Here is an 18,797-nt window from a genome sequence, read left to right on the forward strand (position 1 = left end):
AAGCAATACTGCAAAGATAGAGTAGAAGAAAACTTTGCTCAGCTAATGGAAAACCTGTATATGCGAATTTAAAGGGCTCATCATGTGTCAGAGTTAATATAAACGAACTCATACGTAGATAGACCTTAGTACTTTTTGAACTACAAAAATAAGGGGGCGGGGGGGGGGGGGCGGGGGGAAACCTGTACAGGCATTTAGGCATAAAAACCAAGCTACCTGCAAATGAATTCAAGGTGAACTTGCCTCAGACTTCTGTACAACATTAAATGCCAGAAGACAATGGAGTGTTTTGTAGGGAAAAGGTTGTAATCTGAGAATACTTTTATCTAGATAAACTATGATTTATGTATAAAAAAAAAAGTGAGGGCTTGAAAACATACTACTCCCATATACTCATCCATCTGCAAACAATTATTTGAAGGATCTACTCCAGTGAACTGAGTGATAAAGCAAATTTAAAGCTCAATTATGAGGAGTTCTTGGTGTAAGAGAACTTGTGGTGCCTACTAAAACCAGATAAACTGAAAGTAAGATTACAATGTTGCAAATCTCATTATAAAATTAAAAGACAGAAGATTATTCTAAAAGATTAAAAAATAAATTTTTTAAAAACAAGAAGGAAGGGACAAGCGAGGGATAAAGTAGGTTAAACCAGTTCTGCTTAGAGTGTGGCCCCCAGACCTGCATCAGCATCTCCTGGAAGCTTGTTAGAAATGTAAGTTCTTAGGCCCCACTCCCGACTCATAGCGACCCTATAAGACAGAGTAGAACTGCCCCGTAGAGTTTCCAAGGAGCACCTGGTGGATTCGAACTGCCGACCTTTTGATTAGCAGCTGTAGCACTTAACCACCACGCCACCAGTGTTTCCAGGCCCCACTCCAGACCTGTGAAATTAGAATCTCCGTGGTGGCACCCAGCAATCTGTGTCATAACCATCTACGTGATTCCTACACAAGTTAAAATTTGAGAAGAACTGGATTCTCAATGGAGATAGACTTAAAAATATCATTTCTTTCTTGCCTATCCCAGTTAGAGGAATAGAGCTTAAAGACTGTCTAAAATAGGGGACAATATTGGAAAATAATGAAAAATAGTATAATATTGGCGAATAATGGTAAAGCAAAGAAAGCAATTCATCTACCAACTGAAAAATAAGGGAACGACCAGAAAGGACAGAGCATGAAAAAAGAAAAAAAAACCCATAAAATAGCAGAGCCGAATAAGAGTCCGATAATTAATGGTTTACTAGAGACATACCTAGCTAAATCCTTATCTTTTACTCTGAGCTTGAGCATCTCTTTCTCAGGAAACTCTTTCCTACTTCCTTAATTAGATTAAATTCTCTGTTAAGGTTATCATGGCACTGTGTATGTCTCCTTCAGAGCACTTACACTTACATGGTTGCAGTTTTAAATCTGTGTGATGATTTGAGTTTTCTGTCTCCAGAGTGCAAACTCTATGAAAGCAGAGACCGTGACTGTTTTGTGCTTGTACTTAGCACCCGTTGCTGTCGAGTTCATTACCACTCATAGCAACCCTGTAGGACAGAGTAGAACTGTCCATAGGGTTTCCAGGGAGCGTCTGGTGGATTCGAACTGCCAGCCTTTTGCTTAGCAGCGTCTGGTGGCTTCAAACTGCCAACCTTTTGGTTAGCAGCCGTAGCTCTTTAACTACTATAGCACCAGGGTGTTCAACACTTAGCACAGTACCTTTTTTTTTTTTTGTACTTAAGGTGAAGGTTTATAGAACACACTAACTTCTCAGTAAAGAAGTTAGTACACATATTGTTCTATGGCATTGGTTACCAACCCCACAACATGTCAGTACTCTCACTTCTCAACCTTGGGTTCCCTATTAGCAGCTTTCCTGTCCCCTCCTACCTTCGAGTCCTGACCCCTGGGCTGGTGTGCCCCTTTAGTCTTGTTTTGTTTTATGGGCATGTCTAATCTTTGGTGAAGGGTGACTTCATTACTGAGCCAAAAGGGTGTCTGTGGGCCTTACCCTCGGCGTTTTTCCAGTCTCTGTCAGGCCAGTGAGTCTGGTCTTTTTTTTGTGAGTTAGAATTTTGTTCTACATTTTTCTCCAGTTCTGCCTGGGACCCTCTATTGTGATCCCTATCAGAGCAGTCAGTGGTGGTAGCCGGGCACCATCTAATTGTACTGGACTCAGTCTGGTGGAGGCTGTGGTAGTTGTGGTCCGTTAGTTCTTTGGACTAATCTTTCCCTTGTGTCTTTTTTTTTTTTTTTAATAATTTTTATTGTGCTTTAAGTGAAAGTTTACAAATCAAGTCAGTCTCTCACACAAAAACCCATATACACCTTGCTATATACTCCCAATTACTCTCCCCCTGATGAGACAGCCTCCCTTGTGTCTTTAGTTTTCTTCATTCTCTCTTGCTCCTGAAGGGGTGAGACCAGTAGAGTATCTTAGGTGGCTGCTCATAGGCTTTTAAGACCCCAGATGCTACTCACCAAAGTAGAATGTAGAACATTTTCTTTATAAACTATGTTATGCCAATTGAGCTAGATATTCCCAGAGACCATGGTCCCCACAGCCCTCAGCCCGGTAATTTGGTCCCTCAGGCAGTTTGGATGTGTCTATGGAGCTACCATGACCTTGCCTTGTACAGGTTGTGCTGGCTTCCCCAGTATTGTGTGCTGTCTTGTCCTTCACCCCTTACCTACTGTCTATTTAGTGTTTTTCCATCCCCACCGTTCTCCTCCCTTGTAACCATCGAAGATGCATAGTACTGATTTAATAAATGAAAGTACAAGAAAATTTAGGGAAGTATATTTAGGTGCATGCAAACAAATACAAAGCAGGATTTGAAAGACAAAGTAATTATCAAGAAACTGATAATATTAATGATAATATTGATGCTGTCGAGTCGATTCCAACTCATAGTGACCCTATAGGACAGAGTAGAACTACCCCATAGGGTTTCCAAGGAGTGGCTGGTGGATTTGAACTGCTGACCTCTTGGTTAGCAGCCGACCTCTTAACCAGTGTGTCGCCAGGGCTCCAGTATTAATACTAGAAAAAAACAAACTAATAAAACAATATCGTTAAATGCTAGAGCAGTGGTTCTTAAATGTTCCAGTGCATCACAGTCTTTTGGAGGGCTTGTCACAGCACAGATTGTAGGACCCAGCCTCTAGAGTTTCTGTTTCCATAGGTAAGTCCCAAGAATTTGCATTTCTAAACAGTTTCCCAGATGATGCTGATTCTGCTGGTCCAGGGACCACACTTTGAGAACCACTGTTTAGGGAATAGTTTAATGTTACTTTCAGTGGGTACGATTCGCAATGAAGACTTTGATCCCATGAACCTTTGTGCATCAGACAGCATTGTATTATCTAAATATAAAAAATACATTGAGAAATACAGTGGACCCAGTGCAAACCATGTGATAATGGGAAGGTTATTACAGTATACAGTATACCTTTAGCCTTTGACATAACAAGGCTACTACATAGGATCTGAATAATATAATTAATACAGTTGATTTAACAACTTTGAAACAAACAGCAAATAATACATCATCATCATTTCCAGTGTTCATGGGTCAGTTTGTAGCACTTAACTACCAAAAATTTCAAAACTTCTACAGTGGAGGCGGGGGAAACCATAAATGGAGTAAGAAACCAATTAAGAAAAAAATACTTGTAACAAGTATAACAAAGTGTTGATAGCCTTAATCTACCAAGTGTTCTTAGAGATTTTTTTAAAAAGGTAAACTTACCTGTAGAGGCAAAACAAATAGAAAAGTCCAAAAAGAAAACTAGAGTTAATTAAATATAAAACATATTCAATTTCACCAGAAATCAAAGAAATGGAAAATGACAACAGCAGTGTAATATAGGCCCGCCATCAGATAGACAAAATGTAAGAAGATGGTAATACTGGTAATGCTGGCTATGGTGTGCAGAAATAGCTATTTCCACACCCTTCTTGTTGGAATGAAAATTGGCCCAACCTTTTTAAAGGTAGTTGGTGATACGCCTATCAGAAGCCTTAAAAATGCATATCCTTTTCCCAGCTCTGGAATTTATCCTGATGGGGTAAATATTTAAAGATTTCTAAAAGAATGTGGATCACAGCATTTTTACTTTATATCTATATATATATGTATATAAAGGGGAAAAAAATAGAAACATGGTAGATGTCCAGACTGGATCAGCAGATTCCAGAGTCCACTGGAAACCATGCCCCTGGTAACTGCCAGTAGAGATCCGTATTTACTGATTGGGCCAGGTGGTCAGAAAGTACCATCCACCGAGTACACCAGCCTACAAAGAGGTGATAGACCGGGGCTGGCTATTTCAAGGCCCCTAGGGCCACACAGATGATAGGGCCGAGAGCAGCAGCCCCGGATGAGACGGCAGTGGGTGGGGACTGGAGTAAACGGCAAGATGCACCCTCTGCCCCAAGGGGGTAGCTGCTTCTCTTTGGGGATTACAGATGATTGAAATTTTAATTTTTTTTTTGTATTTATCAGTATTTTATAATTTTCCCCCAGTGAACAATATTACATCAGAAATTTTTAAGAAGAAAGAAGTTAGGCAGTGCCAAAAGAGAGGTAAAGATAAAGTCTGGTGGGACCTGAGAGGAAGAAGTGACCCCTTGTGCCTGGTGGGGGGCGGGGGGAGGTTGGGCAGGGCAGGTCTTGGAGATGAGGGGGGACGCGTGGTTGGCCATTGCAGAGGGCAGGGTTTGCAAAGGGGGTGATACAGAGGTTGGCATTGGGGATCACCTCAGGCCACCACACGTTTCCTGAGCACCGGGGCTGGGGGTGCAGCGAGGAAGGCGAACAGTGTGTGCCAGGTACTGTTCTAAACACTTGACATATATATTTAATCCTCACAGCAATCCTGTAAGGGGGTCTTGTTATTCTGCCCATTTTACAGCTAGGGAAACTGAGGCACAGGGCAGTTAAGAGACTTGCCCAAGGTTGCACAGCTAGAAATGGCTGAGCTAGGATCTGAACCGAGAACGTTGACTCCAGAGTCATGGCTTCTGATTCTAGTTGGTGGTCCCAGAATGGAGAGGGAGTGGACTGGGAGGGGGGAGCAAAGCTGCTGGTTCTGGGTGGGGGCCGGATACCCATTTCCACACCATCTTCCTTCTTGGCCAGAAACCGGCAATTACACCTGTGAGTTCTGCGGGAAGCAGTATAAGTACTACACGCCCTACCAGGAGCACGTGGCCTTACACGCCCCCATCAGTGAGTACCTGCTCCAGCTGGGGGCCGGGGGGCAGTTTTGGGAGGGAGTGGACCAGCCTTAGTCCAGGGACCTGGAGCTTTGTGCCAAGGGTGGTAAAAACAAAAGTGAACTTGGTTCTGGGTCAGTCTGTAGTCTCTAGGCCTGACCTGCGGCCACCTTGCTGCAGTAGCCAGAATAGTTGGGAGAACCCTACCCAGAAGCCAGGAGAGTCACAGTTCTCTCTTGGTGGAATTGAGGCTTTGGACAAAAAGGCCTGGGCCCATGTGGATTTTAGGTTAGGAGAGTAGGCATCACTTGTCCAAGTCCCTCAGTGGCCCTGTTCCCACTCCAAATCATGTGGTTCCTGAAGCCACTGCCATATAATGCAGATTCAATCCAAACTCATACAGGGACCAGCCACCCTCCCCCATGCCCCTGCCTCTCCCCTAAGCTAGGGCCATGTGAACAAGATGAAGACAGCACCTCTATTTGCCATTATTGGTGGAAAGGGTAAGAAGGCAGGAGGAGCACTTAGCTGGAGTTGGAAGCCCTGGGTACAAGTCCCATCTAGGTCACAGGCAGGGAAGTGCAGACATCCTGGTCTTCTGGATGCCTGTGGACCTACAGATGACCTCCCACCCTCCTTCTAGATGTCTGAGGGGTGTTTCCATCTTTAGATCCCCAAGTGTATGAGCTAGAAGGGCCCTCAGATCTTTCTACAGATGGGGAAAAGTTCTGACAGGGACAAGACTTAACCAGAGTCACAGGGCAGTAGGGTGATGTTTAGGGGCATATTCGGAGGCATCACTGCCTGGTTTCTCAGCAGAGCTGTGGGATCCCACTCCCGCGTTCTATAGATGGGAAGACTTAAGTCCAGACAGATGGGAGGAATTGCACAAGGTCACTGGGGCCACAGGCTGTCTACAGTCTGGGGAGGTCCACAGCCTTCCTGTAGCCTGACAGCAGTGACAGGCAGGCGATTCCCATTGAGGACATTAGGGGCAGGAGGAATTGGTGTCCAGAGCCTGGAGGCCATAGGCAGCTACCCCAGGAATTCCAGCCTGGTGGACAGAGTGGTGGGGAATTCATGTCCTCAGGTAGGGTACTGGGCTAGGATTCTGATCCAGACTTGACACTCGACTGCTGTGTGACTTTGCGCCTGTTGCTTCTCTTCTCTGGGCTTGAGTGTCCATCTGTGAGAGTTCTCGAGGCCTTTCCATCCCAGGGACCTAGATTGCAGGCATCTCCAATGTGAGGTGACCCTCAGGCAGGCAACTAGAGGAAGCCATCCCCCAGAACCCACCCCACTACCCAGGCCACAGATGCTTGGGTTACCCAGTGAGCTGGGTCGTGTGTAGGGGGAAGAGATGGCAAAGGTTCTATCTGGCAGCCTCTCCACCCGATAGCACTTGGGTCTGGTGCTGAGCTCCATGGCCTGGACCCCTCTGGGAATCCAGCAGTGCAGTGCCCTGCCGCAGGTGCCCAGAAGAGGATGTTACCCAGAATGCACTTACAGCTAGACATTCATACAAGGCCAGCCTGTGATCTTGGTTTTAGCAGTTAGAGAATGTCTTTAGTGCTTCTTCTCTCTTCCCCCAGATGGTCTTCCTGGGGCAAGCTGAGAAAGGTCATGGAGTTAATAAGAGGCGGCGCCTGCGTTGAAGCCTGGCAGGCGGGCTCCAGGACCACGCTTTTAACCATGATGCAATCTTGCACCTCATGTCAGATGGTGCAGTGGGAAAGGGAGCATCACTTGTACCCTGACTTCTTCCCTAAATCCAGGTGCTCCTCTCATAAAGCCTGTTTACTTCTCTTTGTGTACCTTATTTTCTTTTTCTCGCACTTGCGGGCTCTCTGTCTTTGTCTTTCTGCCCCTGTTTGTTGAATGAATCTCTCTTTGTCTATTCTTCACTGAAGTCTGGGGGCTGTAGGATCACATGTGTTTAAAAAACACCTTGGAGATTTAGGCTAGATCCAGCAGGGGATTGATTCTCCAAGACTGACCCCAAAAAATTGCCCTTCCAGTGGCCCCAGATCCAGGGGTTTTTATGTCCATGGCTTCTGTGTGGAGGCAGGGGCTGGACTTGATGGCTTTATCAGGTGGTATCCAGGGCTGATGAGAGTATCTGGAAGGAAGAAATTCTCACGCATTTCTGGTGTGGAAGAAATTCTCACGCATGGCATCACATAGTATGTACTCTTTGGTGTCTGGCTTGTGTTGCTCAGGAAAATGTTTTTAAGATTCATATATGTTGTACATATCAGTTGTTCATTCTGTTTTACTGCTGAGTATTCCATTGTATGAAAATACCACAGTTTGTTTAGCCATTTGCCTGCGTGTGTTCATTTGGGTTGTTTCCAGTTTTAGGCTATTATGTATAAAACTGCTATGAAAATGCTTGTAAGAGGTTTATTGTAGACATATGGTGTTCTTTTCTCTTGGATAAATACCAAGGAGTAGAATTGCTGGGTCATGGGGGAGAGTGTGTTTACCTTTTTAAGAAACTGACAGATCATTTTCCAAAATGGCAGGAGCGTCTTACACTCTCACCAGCCATGTATGGGGTTCTACTTGTTCCATATCCTTGCCAGCGTTTGGTAGTGTTAGGGTTTTTATGTTTTAATTCTGGCTATTCTCAAAGGTATGTACTGGTACTGCATTATGGTGTTAATTTATATTTTCTTGATGATAAATGATGTTGAGCATCTTTTCATGTGCTCATTGGTCACTTGTATGTTTTACTTTGGAAATTGTTTGAAGTCTTTCCCCATTTTTTGGTTGGGTTGTCTTTTTTTTTTAAGTTGTAGGAATTCTTTATATATTCTGGATCCAGTTGCTTTGTCAGGTACATGTATTGTGGATATTTTCTCCCAGTCTTGGGCATGCTTACTGATTTTTACACAGTGTCTTTTTGATGAGCAGAAGTTTTTCATTTTGATTAAATCCAGTTTATCACTTTTTTATGACTAGTGCTTTCTGGGTACCCAGGAAATCCTTGCCTACCTCAAGGTGGTAAAGATATCCTCCATTATTATCTTTTAGAAGCTTTATAATTTTAGCTTTTGCCTTTAGGTCTGTGATTCATTTCCAGTAAACTTTTGTGAATGATGTGAGATGTATGAGTTGAGACTTCTTTTATTCCATACATTATCAGGTTGTTCTAACGCCGTTTGTTGAAAGGATTATCTTTTCCCCATTGCATTGTTTTGGAACCACTGTTGAAAATTCATTGAATGTATAAGTAAGTGTGAGTTTATTTCTGTTCCATTAATCTATTTGTCTTTGTGCCAGTTCTACATGGACCTGATTATTACAGCTTTATATTAAGTCGTAGGTCAGGTACTGTCAGTTTTCTAATTTTGTTCTTCTTTTTCAAGATTATATGGATATTCTAGATACGTTTTTTGTATAAATATTAGAGTCTTCTTGTCAGTTACTACAAAAGACTCTAACTGGGATTTTGTTAGGGATTATATTGAATCTATAGATCAGTTTGAGGAGAGTGGACATCTTAACATTGAGTCTTCCAATCTATGGACATGGTATATCTCTTCATGTATTTAGGTCTTTTAAACTTTCTCTGAGCAATATTTCATATATTTTCAGAGGTCTTGCACACATTTCATAAAATTATTTGTAAGCATTTTATGTTTTTGGCATTATTATGATTTTGTATTTTATTTTCCAATCACTCATTCCTATTACACAGAAACCTAATTGATTTCTGAATATTGAATTTGTATCCTGAACTTTGCTAAATTTGCTTATTAGTTTAAAAAAATTTTTTTTGGTAGATGTCTTAAGATTTTCCTTGTGTATTTTTTATGATGATATTTAATACAGACAATTTTACATCTTTCTTTCCAATACATATCCCTTTTTTTTTTAATTTCTTCATTGTACTGGTCAGGACGCTCCAGTACAATGTTGAATGAAAGAAATGAGTGGCTCTCCCTTCCTTGCTCCATGTCTTAGGGTTCAGTTTTCATCACTAAGTATTATGTTCATAAGTATCATGTTAGCCAAAGTAAATTTACATGATGCTCTTTATTGTGCTAAGAAGTTACCTTAAGGAAAGTAACTGAAAGGTCTTATCATAAATAAACTGAAAGTTTTATCATAAATTGGTATTGTGTGTGTGTGTTTTCTAAATCTATTGAGATTATTCTATGAGTCTTGTCTTTTACTCTGTTAATGGGGTAGATTATGTGGACTGATTTTTTCTTTTACATGTCACTATGCCTATACTTTATTAAAATACATGAAGAATGTTGGAAGGTCCAGCCTGGAACAGAATTGACAAAAGTTAAACAACGTTGGGATATTTCTTCTTTGCCAGAAGAATGACTTCCTTCTTTGAAGCTTTTTTTTTTTTTTTTCCTTAGATAGGCATCTAAATTTCTTTAAGAACTAGGGTAGTTTGTAGAGTTAATTTATTTTCAAGAACACATTTTCTTTTCATTTCTATCAAAAATTGTCCAGGGTTTTACCTGGTTTTTAATGTTACTCCCAAGACTAACCCCTCAAGGGCAGGGAACCTACATTCCTAGGAGTAGCAGAGTGCCCCGTAGTCAATCATTGGTTTGTTAATGATCGTTAAAAAAAATTCTGGTGAAGTTTTTTAAAAGTACCATTATTGCAGTATATTGACTTATAATAAATTGCCCATAATTAAAGTATACAGTTTGGTAAGTTTTGACATATATACAGTTGTGAAACTATTACCACAATCAAGATAATGAACATATATCCTTCGCCTCCAAAAGTTTCCTCGTGCCCTTTGTAATCCCTTGCTCGCCATTTCCTCATCCCCAAGCAAACACTGATTTGCTTATAGTTACTATAGTTTGCCTTTTCTAGAATTTTCCGTATATGGAATATGATGTTATGAACTTTTTGTCATTCTTTTACTCAGCATAATTGTTTAGAGATTCATTTATGTTTGCATATATCAATAGTTCGTTTGTTTTTTCTTTTTAAATTGATGGGTTAAAAAAATTTTTTTTTTTTTGTCTATTTTGACTATACCACAGTTTATTTTATTTACCTATGAACGGACATTTGGGTTGTTTCCAGTTTGGTGATAATACAAATAAGGCTGCTTTGAACATTTGTGTGTAAGTCTTTGTATGGACAAATGTTTTCATTTCTCTTGTATAAGTACCTAGGAATGAATGGCTGGATTGGGTAAATACCTATTTATTTACCAATTGGGTAAATACTTATGAGTGGAATGGCATATGCTACGTATATGTTTAACTTTTTAAGAAATAGCCTAGCTGTTTTCCGAAGTGGTTATGCCATTTAATATTCCCACCAGCAAGCATGAGCGTTCTAGTTTCTAACCAACACTGATATCGTCTTTTAAATTTTAGCCATTTTACTAGGTATATAGTGATATCTCACGGTAAAGACGTGACAGTCTGCTTCTGTCAAGATTACAGCCTTGTAAGCCCTATGGGACAGTTCTACTCTGTCCTGTAAGGTTGCTATGAGTTGGAATCGACTCAATGGCAACGGGGAATGATATCCCATTGCGATTTTCATTTGCATTTTTCTAATAACTAATGATTTTGAGCATCTTTTTATGTGCTTATTTGACTTCTGTATATTCTTTGATGTTTGTTCAAATCTTTTGCCTATTTTTGAATTGAGTTGTTTCCTTTTATTGAGTTTTGAGAGTTTAAAAAAAATATTCTAGGTACAAGTTATTTATCAGACATACATGATGTGAATGTATTTTCTCAATCTGTGGGTTATCTTTTCATTCTCTTAATAGTGTCTTTTAGAGAGCTGAAGTTTTTAATTTCAATGAATTCCAGTTTATTACTTTATTCTTTTATGGATCATACTTTTCATGTTGTACCTAAGGAATCTTTGTCCAACTCAAGGTATCAAAGATTTTCTATGTTTTCTTCTAGACATTTAATGGATTTAAGTATTGTATTTAAATCTATGATCACTTTGCGTTAATTTTTCTAAATGATGCCAAGTATTAACATTTATTTTTTGGTGAATATAGATATGCAGTTATTTCAGCACCATTTGTTGAAAAGACTATCCTTTCTTCACTTAATTCACTTTACATCATTGTGAAAAATGAGTCGTTCATATATATGTGGGTCTATTTCTGGACTTTGTATTCTGTGTCTATTTCTGGATTTTCTATTCTGTTCCCATTGATCTGTCTCTTTTTATGTAGCTGTTCCACATTGTAGTTTTGTAATAAGTCTTGAAATTATGTATTTGTTAGACCTCCACATTTTTTGTTCTTTTTCAAAGTGGTTCTGGTTATTCTAGCTCCTTCACATTTTCATGTGAAATTCTGGAAAAAAAGTGTGCTGGAATTTTGGAGTTTGTGTTGAATTTGTAAATCAATTTGGGGAGAATCGACATCTTAACAATATTAAATCTTTGACCCATGAATATAGCTTTCCATTTATTTGTAGGCTCTTTAATTTTTCTTAGCAGTGTTTTTTACTTTTCAGTGTACAGGTATTGCATATCTTTTCATTGGACCTAATCTCTATCGTTTCATTTTTTTATGCTGTTGCAAGTGGTATTGTTTTTCTAATTTCAATTTCCAATGTTTTGTCCTAGCATATAGAAACACAGTGTTTTAAAAAATTGGTCTTGTATCCTGCCACCTTGTTAAACTAATTTATTATCAGTTCTCATAGGTTTTTGGTATATGCCAACAGATCATGTTGTCTACAAATAGACAATTTTACATCTTTTCCAATCTAGATGCTTTTTACTTGTTTTTCTTGCCTTACTGCACTAGCTAGAACTTCCAGTACAGAGTTGAATAGTAAGAAAGCAGACATTCTTATCTTGTTCCTAATATTAGGGGGAAGGTATTTAATAGGTTTTTTGTAGATGCCCCTTATCAGGGTGAGCAAGTTCCCTTTTATTCCTAATTTGCTGAGAGTTTTTATCAGGAGTTGATGTTAGATTTTGTCAGCTGCTTTTTTGTGTGTCTGTTGAGATGTTTGTTAATGTGGTGAATTACATTGGTTGATTTTGAATGTCACCTGCATTCCTGGGATGAAACCCATCTGGTCATGATGCATTATTAATTTTAATTATTAATAAACCGGTATTAATTTGATTATTAGCATCAACCCTTTTTATATATCGTTGGTTCAAATTGCTAAAATAAATTTTTTTTAGTATTTTTGCATCTATGTTTATGAGGCACACTGGTCTGTACTTTTCTTGTAATGTCTTTGTCTGATTTGGTTGTCAAAGTAATGCTGGCCTAATAGAATGAGCTCGGAAGTATTCCCTCTTCAATTTTCTGAAGAATTTGTGTAGAATCGGTATTATTTCTTCTGTAAATGTTTGGTAGAATTCACCATCAAAGCCATCAGGCCTGGAATTTTCTTTGTGAAAAGGGTTATTTAGAAATCTATTCTACCTCCAGATATTTGGAGATTATCCACATATCTTCTTGTTACTGATTTCTAACTTTATTCCACTGTGGCCAGAGAACATAATCTGTATGATTTCCAGTCTTTGAAATGTATTGAGATATGTTTTATGACCCAGCAATTGGTCTGTCTTGCTAAATAGTCCATTTCCACTTGAAACAAGAAAGTATTTTCTGTCGTTGAGTGTAGTGTCAATTAGGTTAAATTGGTTGATGATGATGTTCAGATCTTCTGTACCTTTTTTGTATTTATGTTATCTGTTTGTTCCATAAAGTACTGAGAGCGAAGTGTTGAAATCTCCAACTGTAGTTGTGAATTTCTCCGTTTCTCCTTTTACTTCTGTTAGTTTTTGATTCATGTATGTTGAAGTTCTCTTATTAGGTGCATGCACGTGGACTAATTAAGTCTTGATGAATTGACCTTTTGAATTGTACTTATTTATTCATTTCTGGTAATAACTCTTGTCCTGAAATCTACTTTTTATGACATCGATAGAGCCATTCCAGCTTTCTTATGATTAGTGTTTGCATGGTATATTTCTTTTAATCCTTTTTTAAAAATCTGTCTGTGCCTTTATATTTGAAGTGTGTACATACAGTTGGTTCTTGCTCTTTTATCCAGTCTGACAGTCTCTACCTTTAATTAAAATGTTTAGTATGTTTACATTTAATATAATCTATTAATATAGTTTTTTACCATCTTGCTGAGTTTTTTCTATTTATCCCATTTATTCTTTTTGTTCCTTTTTTCTATTTTGCCTGCCTTCTGCCTTTGTATTAGTGCTTTATTTTTTATCTCTTCTGTTAGTTTTCTAGCATACCATTTTGATTTTATAGTGGCTATTTTTTTTTTTTTACTGTATAGTTTGTAATTTATCACAATCTACCATGAGTTTATATCATATCACATGTACAAGAACATTACAACAAATATACTTCCATTTACTACACTCTTGTCCTTTGAGCTGTTTTTAGACACATGTCTACATTATGTTATAAACCCAACAATTATTCTTTTTGCTTTAGTCAATTATCTTTTAATGAAATTAAAAAATAAGAAAATGTCTTCTATATTGACCTACGTATTTACCATTTCTTGTGCTTTTCTTTCCTTCATGTAAATCTGAATTCCACTTATTGTGATTTTTCTTCACTTTAAAGAACTTCCTTTAGCATTTCTCATATTGTAGCTCTGTTGTTGACAGATTCTCTCAACTGAAAATGTTTTTATTTCACCTTCTCTTTTGAAGGGTGTTTTTTCTGCATGTGGAATTTTAGATTGAGAATTTTTTCTTTTAGTACTTTAAATATGCCATTCCCTTGTCTTTTGACTTGTGCTGTTTCTGATGAGAAGTCGGTGTTCATTCTAATCATTATTTCTCTATAGTTAATGTTTCTGTTTTTTCCGGAGGCACTTAAGACATTTCTTCACATCACCAGTTTTCTGCAATTTGATTATGATGTGTAGTTTTCTTTGTGTTTATCCTACTTGAAATTCATTGAACTTCTTGGATCAATGGGTCTACATATTCTATCACACTTGGACACATTTCAACCAGTGTTTCTTTACAAGTTTTTCTTCTCCAATCTCTCTTTCCTTTTCTATGAAGACTTTGATTATATATATGTTAGACCGATGTTTGTAGACCAGTGAAGCTGTGTTCATTTATTTAGCCTAGTTTTCCCCCAGTGCTTCATTTTGGATAGTTTCTGTTGCCCAATTTACAAGTTCACTGATCTTCTGCAGCATGTATCCTGCTTTTATTCCGTCAAGTGAATTTTTTATTTTAGCTATCGTATTTTTTTTTTATCTCTAGAAGTTCCACTTGGCTCCTTTTTTACATCTTTTCTTTCTCTTCATTATGTTCATGTTCATCTTTAAATCTTTGAGCATATTTGTAATAACTGTTTTAAGGTCCTTGTCTGCTAATTTCATCACCTTTATCATTTTTGTATGCTTCTACTGATGGGTTTTTCTTTTGATTACTAGTAAGATTTTCCTCCTTCAGCTGACAAGTAATTTTGTATTGTGTGCTGCATGTTTTGGATACTATATTGTTGAATGCCTGGATTTTGTTGTCTTCCTTTGAAAAGTGTTGAGTTTTGTTTCGGCAGGCAGTTTATTTATTTACAGCTCAGCTGACACTTTAAAGGCTTGCTTTTAAGCTTTGTTAGGGTAAGTCTGGAGTAGTTCTTATTCTAGGTTTAGAGTAGCCCTTCATCTAATACATGGTCTTTCTGGGTCTCACCTGAATTCCTGCGATATTCAGCAGGTTTCTTAAATATTTCCCGGCCCTGCATGACCTCAAACAGCTACCCTAGTAGCTATTTTTTCCCCAGGCTTTGCATGGGCTCACTCTGCACATATATAGTTTTCAGACAAAGATTTCCAAGGTCTCCATGGACATTTCTAAAGTTCCTTTTTTGCACAAGTCTCTTTGCTATTCCGCCCTGCAAATTCCAGCTACCTCAGCAGCCCTGAACTCTCATCACTGTCTTAGCCTACCGAAATTACCACCCTTTCTTTGGGTTCCACATCTCTGTGCCATGGTCCAGAGGCAGAGGGCAAGAGTGATCATGGGGCTCACATCATATGTTTCTCTTCTCTCATGGATCACAGTCCTGTACTGCCTACTGTTCACGTCTGAAGACAGTTGCTTCGTGTATTTTATCTAGTTTTATAGTTGAATTTGGCAGGAGGGCTACTCCTATACCAGTTACTCCATCATGGCAGAAGTGCAAGCTCTCCAGTTTTCTTTCTAAGGCTAAAATCCATGAGGAAGGTTTTCCACATTAGTTCCTTCTGCATCATCTCTCTCATTCATTCTGCCTCCAGCTTCTGAGCACACCACTCCCATTTGTCTTGAGTGCCTTTTCACCCTCCAATACCTAGTAAAGGTTTCAGGAAGACCCCCAGACTCCCCTTCCTCTCAGCTGCATGGTCCCTTTTCTTGAATTCTTAGATTATCTGAATTTTTAAATCTCATTACATTTTAAGCTTTTCGGAAAGGAGAGACCACAGTGTTACATTCTAAATATCTCTTAGGTTTAAATATTTCAGTGTGCTTCTTATAAGGGCAGTCAGCCAGACTGTCGGAGAGTTTTCCCTCCTTTCTTGGTGAGAGCCCAGCTAGGAATTCCAGCATGTGATCATGTTCTACGTCAGAAGGTCGGGGGTGGAGTGAAATGAGTTATTGTTGTTGTTAGGCGCTGTGGAGTTGATTCCAACTCATAGCGACCCTGTGTACAACAGAACAAAACACCGTACCCGGCTCTGTGCCATCCGCATAGTCATTGTTGTGTTTGAGCCCATTGTTGCAGCCACCATGTCAGTCCATCTCATTGACAACCTTCCTCTTTTTTGCTGACCCTCTACTTTACCAAGCATGATGTCCTTCTCTAGGGACTGGTCCCTCCTGATAATCTGCCCAAAGTACCTAAGGTGAAGTCTCAGCGTCATCTCTTCTAAATGAGTTAGAAGCCTAGGAGATTCATCCTGGCTTAGCTTGACCTCCTCAGTGATCTTGGGATGGTACTCTTACCTCTCTGAGCCTCAGTATCTGCATCTGTGTTGTCTGCCCTTGGGGCTGATGGGAGGATAATATGCATGACAACTTCCCAGCCCAATTGTGACCTCTTCTCAAACATCATATCTTTGATGTGCTCTATTTCAACATTTCTGAGTTTTGCTTTTCTGATCATTCATTCATTGTTTCACTGATTTCATTGATTCCACAATGTTTGTTGAGCACTTACTGTAGGTCAGAGAATGTTCCAATAGCTGAGTGTATCAGTGGGCCAAATTGGCAGAATCTCTGCCCTCACAGAACATAGCAGTAAATAGAAGAAAGAGACATTGATCAAAAGATCACACCATGTGTCATTATCATTGACAGCACTTGAAAGTGGGTAAGAGAGGGACCTGAAAGACAAATGATCAAGTGGGGATGTATCAGGGAGGACTTCCCTGAGGAAGTGATATTTAAGCAGCAATCGTGGTTAACAGATGTTTAAGTAGTACCAACAGTAGGTACCCAGGGAAAAACTTGAGAAGAACATTTCAGGCAATCAGAAGTTAGCATGGGCAAAGGCCATGAAGCTGGAAAGAGTATTGTAGGGTATGAGAAGACAAAGGGGGCGAGTGACCTGGGAGGAGGTTGGACAGATGAACGGGCCCAGGCCAGGGTGGGTTGACATAAACAGGTGATACCGCAGTGTTTATTATGTTGCATGCTCTATCGGTGTCCTTGAGCTCCCAGCCCCAGGGAAGGAGGGGCCTCTGTCACAGGACTGCCAGGATTTTTATAGCTAGTCATAGGCTATGGAAAGTCTGAACTGGAGGGACTCCTGGAAGCCATTCTGCAGGTGCAGAAACCGAGGACTAAGGGGGAAAGCAACTTGCTCCATTCATTGCCCCAAAATTCTGTGTTCCTTGTACCCAGGTCCCAGGATATGTGGGTTAGTGCCTTGGGGGTCCACATGGCCTTGTGCAAAGACCTTCACGAGTGACCAGCAGCCATGACTTCTAGCCCTTCCTGGCATTAAGTTTCTGTGTGGCTGTAAACAAGTTTATCAACCATTCTGGGCTTTGGTTTCTTTGTCTCTTAAAAAAAAAAAAGTCAGTAATAGTTGCTTACATTTATAGCAGTTTACCACTCAAGGCCTTTTCTGATTTTCTTGGATTCTCACAAAATCCCTGGAGGGTTGGTAGCACAGGGATGGTGTACCACTTTGATCAGCGGAGGTGGAGTTGGGGGAGCTGAGGCCAAGAGAGGGGAAGCAAAGTGTCCAAGATCACGGACCCTGAAGTATCAGGCATCGGCTTAAGCACTGTCCCCCCAAAGCAGCAATTTGTACTCCGTGTCAAGGAGTGCCATAGAGCCCCCTCTCCTAACACCTCAGGGCAACGATGGGCACCTCCACCGTCTGCTGCCTCCACCATCTCAGCCCTAGCATGTCCCTGTGTGTGTGCTGTCAGCACGCTTCCAAACAAGCCTGCCTTTGAAGGAAAAGGGACTTAGAAGCCAACATTCTAGAAAATGCACTTGGGCACGGGTTAAGTAGTTCAGATGCCCTAAGCATGAGTCAGAGCTTGAGTTTAGACACATAGAATCAGACTAGTCAAGATTATGGGTGACTTAGACAGTAGACTGCTAAATGACCTCCAGGTAACACTGATGAGGCTTCCCTAAAAGAGAAGCTAGTGAAGGTTCTAGACTTTAGACTCCCGGACTTTATCGGGCTGTGGGTGGGAGCAAGGGTCCTTTCTTTCTGGACTGAGAAGAGGTTTGGTGGAGCAAGTCCCAACCCTTGTGCATGGGAGCCTATGGCCTGAGAGCCCAGCCACTCCTCCAGCTCTGAGGATCCGTGAGGACTGAGATAGTGATCCTCTCAGGTACCGCCCCTGGGTGGGAGCCACCGGACGATCCAGACACAGGTTCTGAGTGCTCACATCCAGAGGTCTCCCCGTCTCCGCGCTTCGTGGCAGCAAAGACCCAGACGAACCAGTCGGGGAAAAAAGCTCCGGCCTCCGTGGTCCGATGCGCCACCCTGTTACACCGCACCCCTCCAGCCACCCAAACCCAGACGTTCCGCACTCCAAATTCGGGATCTCCAGCAAGCAAGGCAACTGCAGGTACCAATGGCCTAATGTTATACTTTCTCGACTCCCCACTCCTCTCCCCATCTGCCACAGCCATACCCTTGCAAGAGCGAAGTGGAGGTCCTGTAGTGTTCTGGGGCAAATCTGGGTCCCATCTCTGCCTCCGGGCTCTGTGCTCAGGGAGAAACCACCTAACCTCTCTGGGCCTAAGTTTTCTCACCCTAAATCAGAGTTGTACAAGGTGGTTTGCAAACTATTTTTTTAGTAGAATTTTTTGTGCCATATTATAGCCTAAGGTCTGTTTTATTTGGCCCTCACAAAGTTTAAAAAAAAAAAATTTTTTTTTTTTAAATTAATGACCAACATTTGGGTATTATATTTTAGTAAAACTGAATTTTTGCCTGATATTGAGAAGTCAGATCTGGCAGTCCTGGGCCCACTTGCCTGCAGGGTAACATTGGCTGGGGCTAAGTCACAGCTGCTCCCTTAACAGGGCATGTGCTCTCCTCTTTTCCACAGTCCCCACCACTCTACTGCCTCCTGACACAGAGGCCACGT

At 40.5% G+C, this 18,797-nt stretch overlaps 1 protein-coding gene across 10 annotated transcripts in view; it reads left to right on the forward strand.

Moving 5' to 3' along the window:
* Positions 1 to 18,797, forward strand: part of ZNF618 (zinc finger protein 618) — a 190,570-nt gene that overhangs the window by 147,353 nt on the left and 24,420 nt on the right. For 5 of the 10 annotated variants that reach the window (XM_049895070.1, XM_049895077.1, XM_049895071.1 and 2 more), the window contains 3 exons: positions 4,499 to 4,579; positions 5,135 to 5,224; positions 18,033 to 18,272. In XM_049895070.1, the coding sequence (XP_049751027.1) occupies positions 4,499 to 4,579; positions 5,135 to 5,224; positions 18,033 to 18,272 (411 nt within the window). The remainder of the gene's footprint in view (positions 1 to 4,498; positions 4,580 to 5,134; positions 5,225 to 18,032; positions 18,273 to 18,797) is intronic. The other 5 variants (XM_049895078.1, XM_049895079.1, XM_049895080.1 and 2 more) reach the window with 2 other exon arrangements.

Source organism: Elephas maximus, chromosome 9 (assembly GCF_024166365.1).
Source record: "Elephas maximus indicus isolate mEleMax1 chromosome 9, mEleMax1 primary haplotype, whole genome shotgun sequence".
NCBI classification, from domain to species: Eukaryota; Metazoa; Chordata; class Mammalia; order Proboscidea; family Elephantidae; genus Elephas; species Elephas maximus.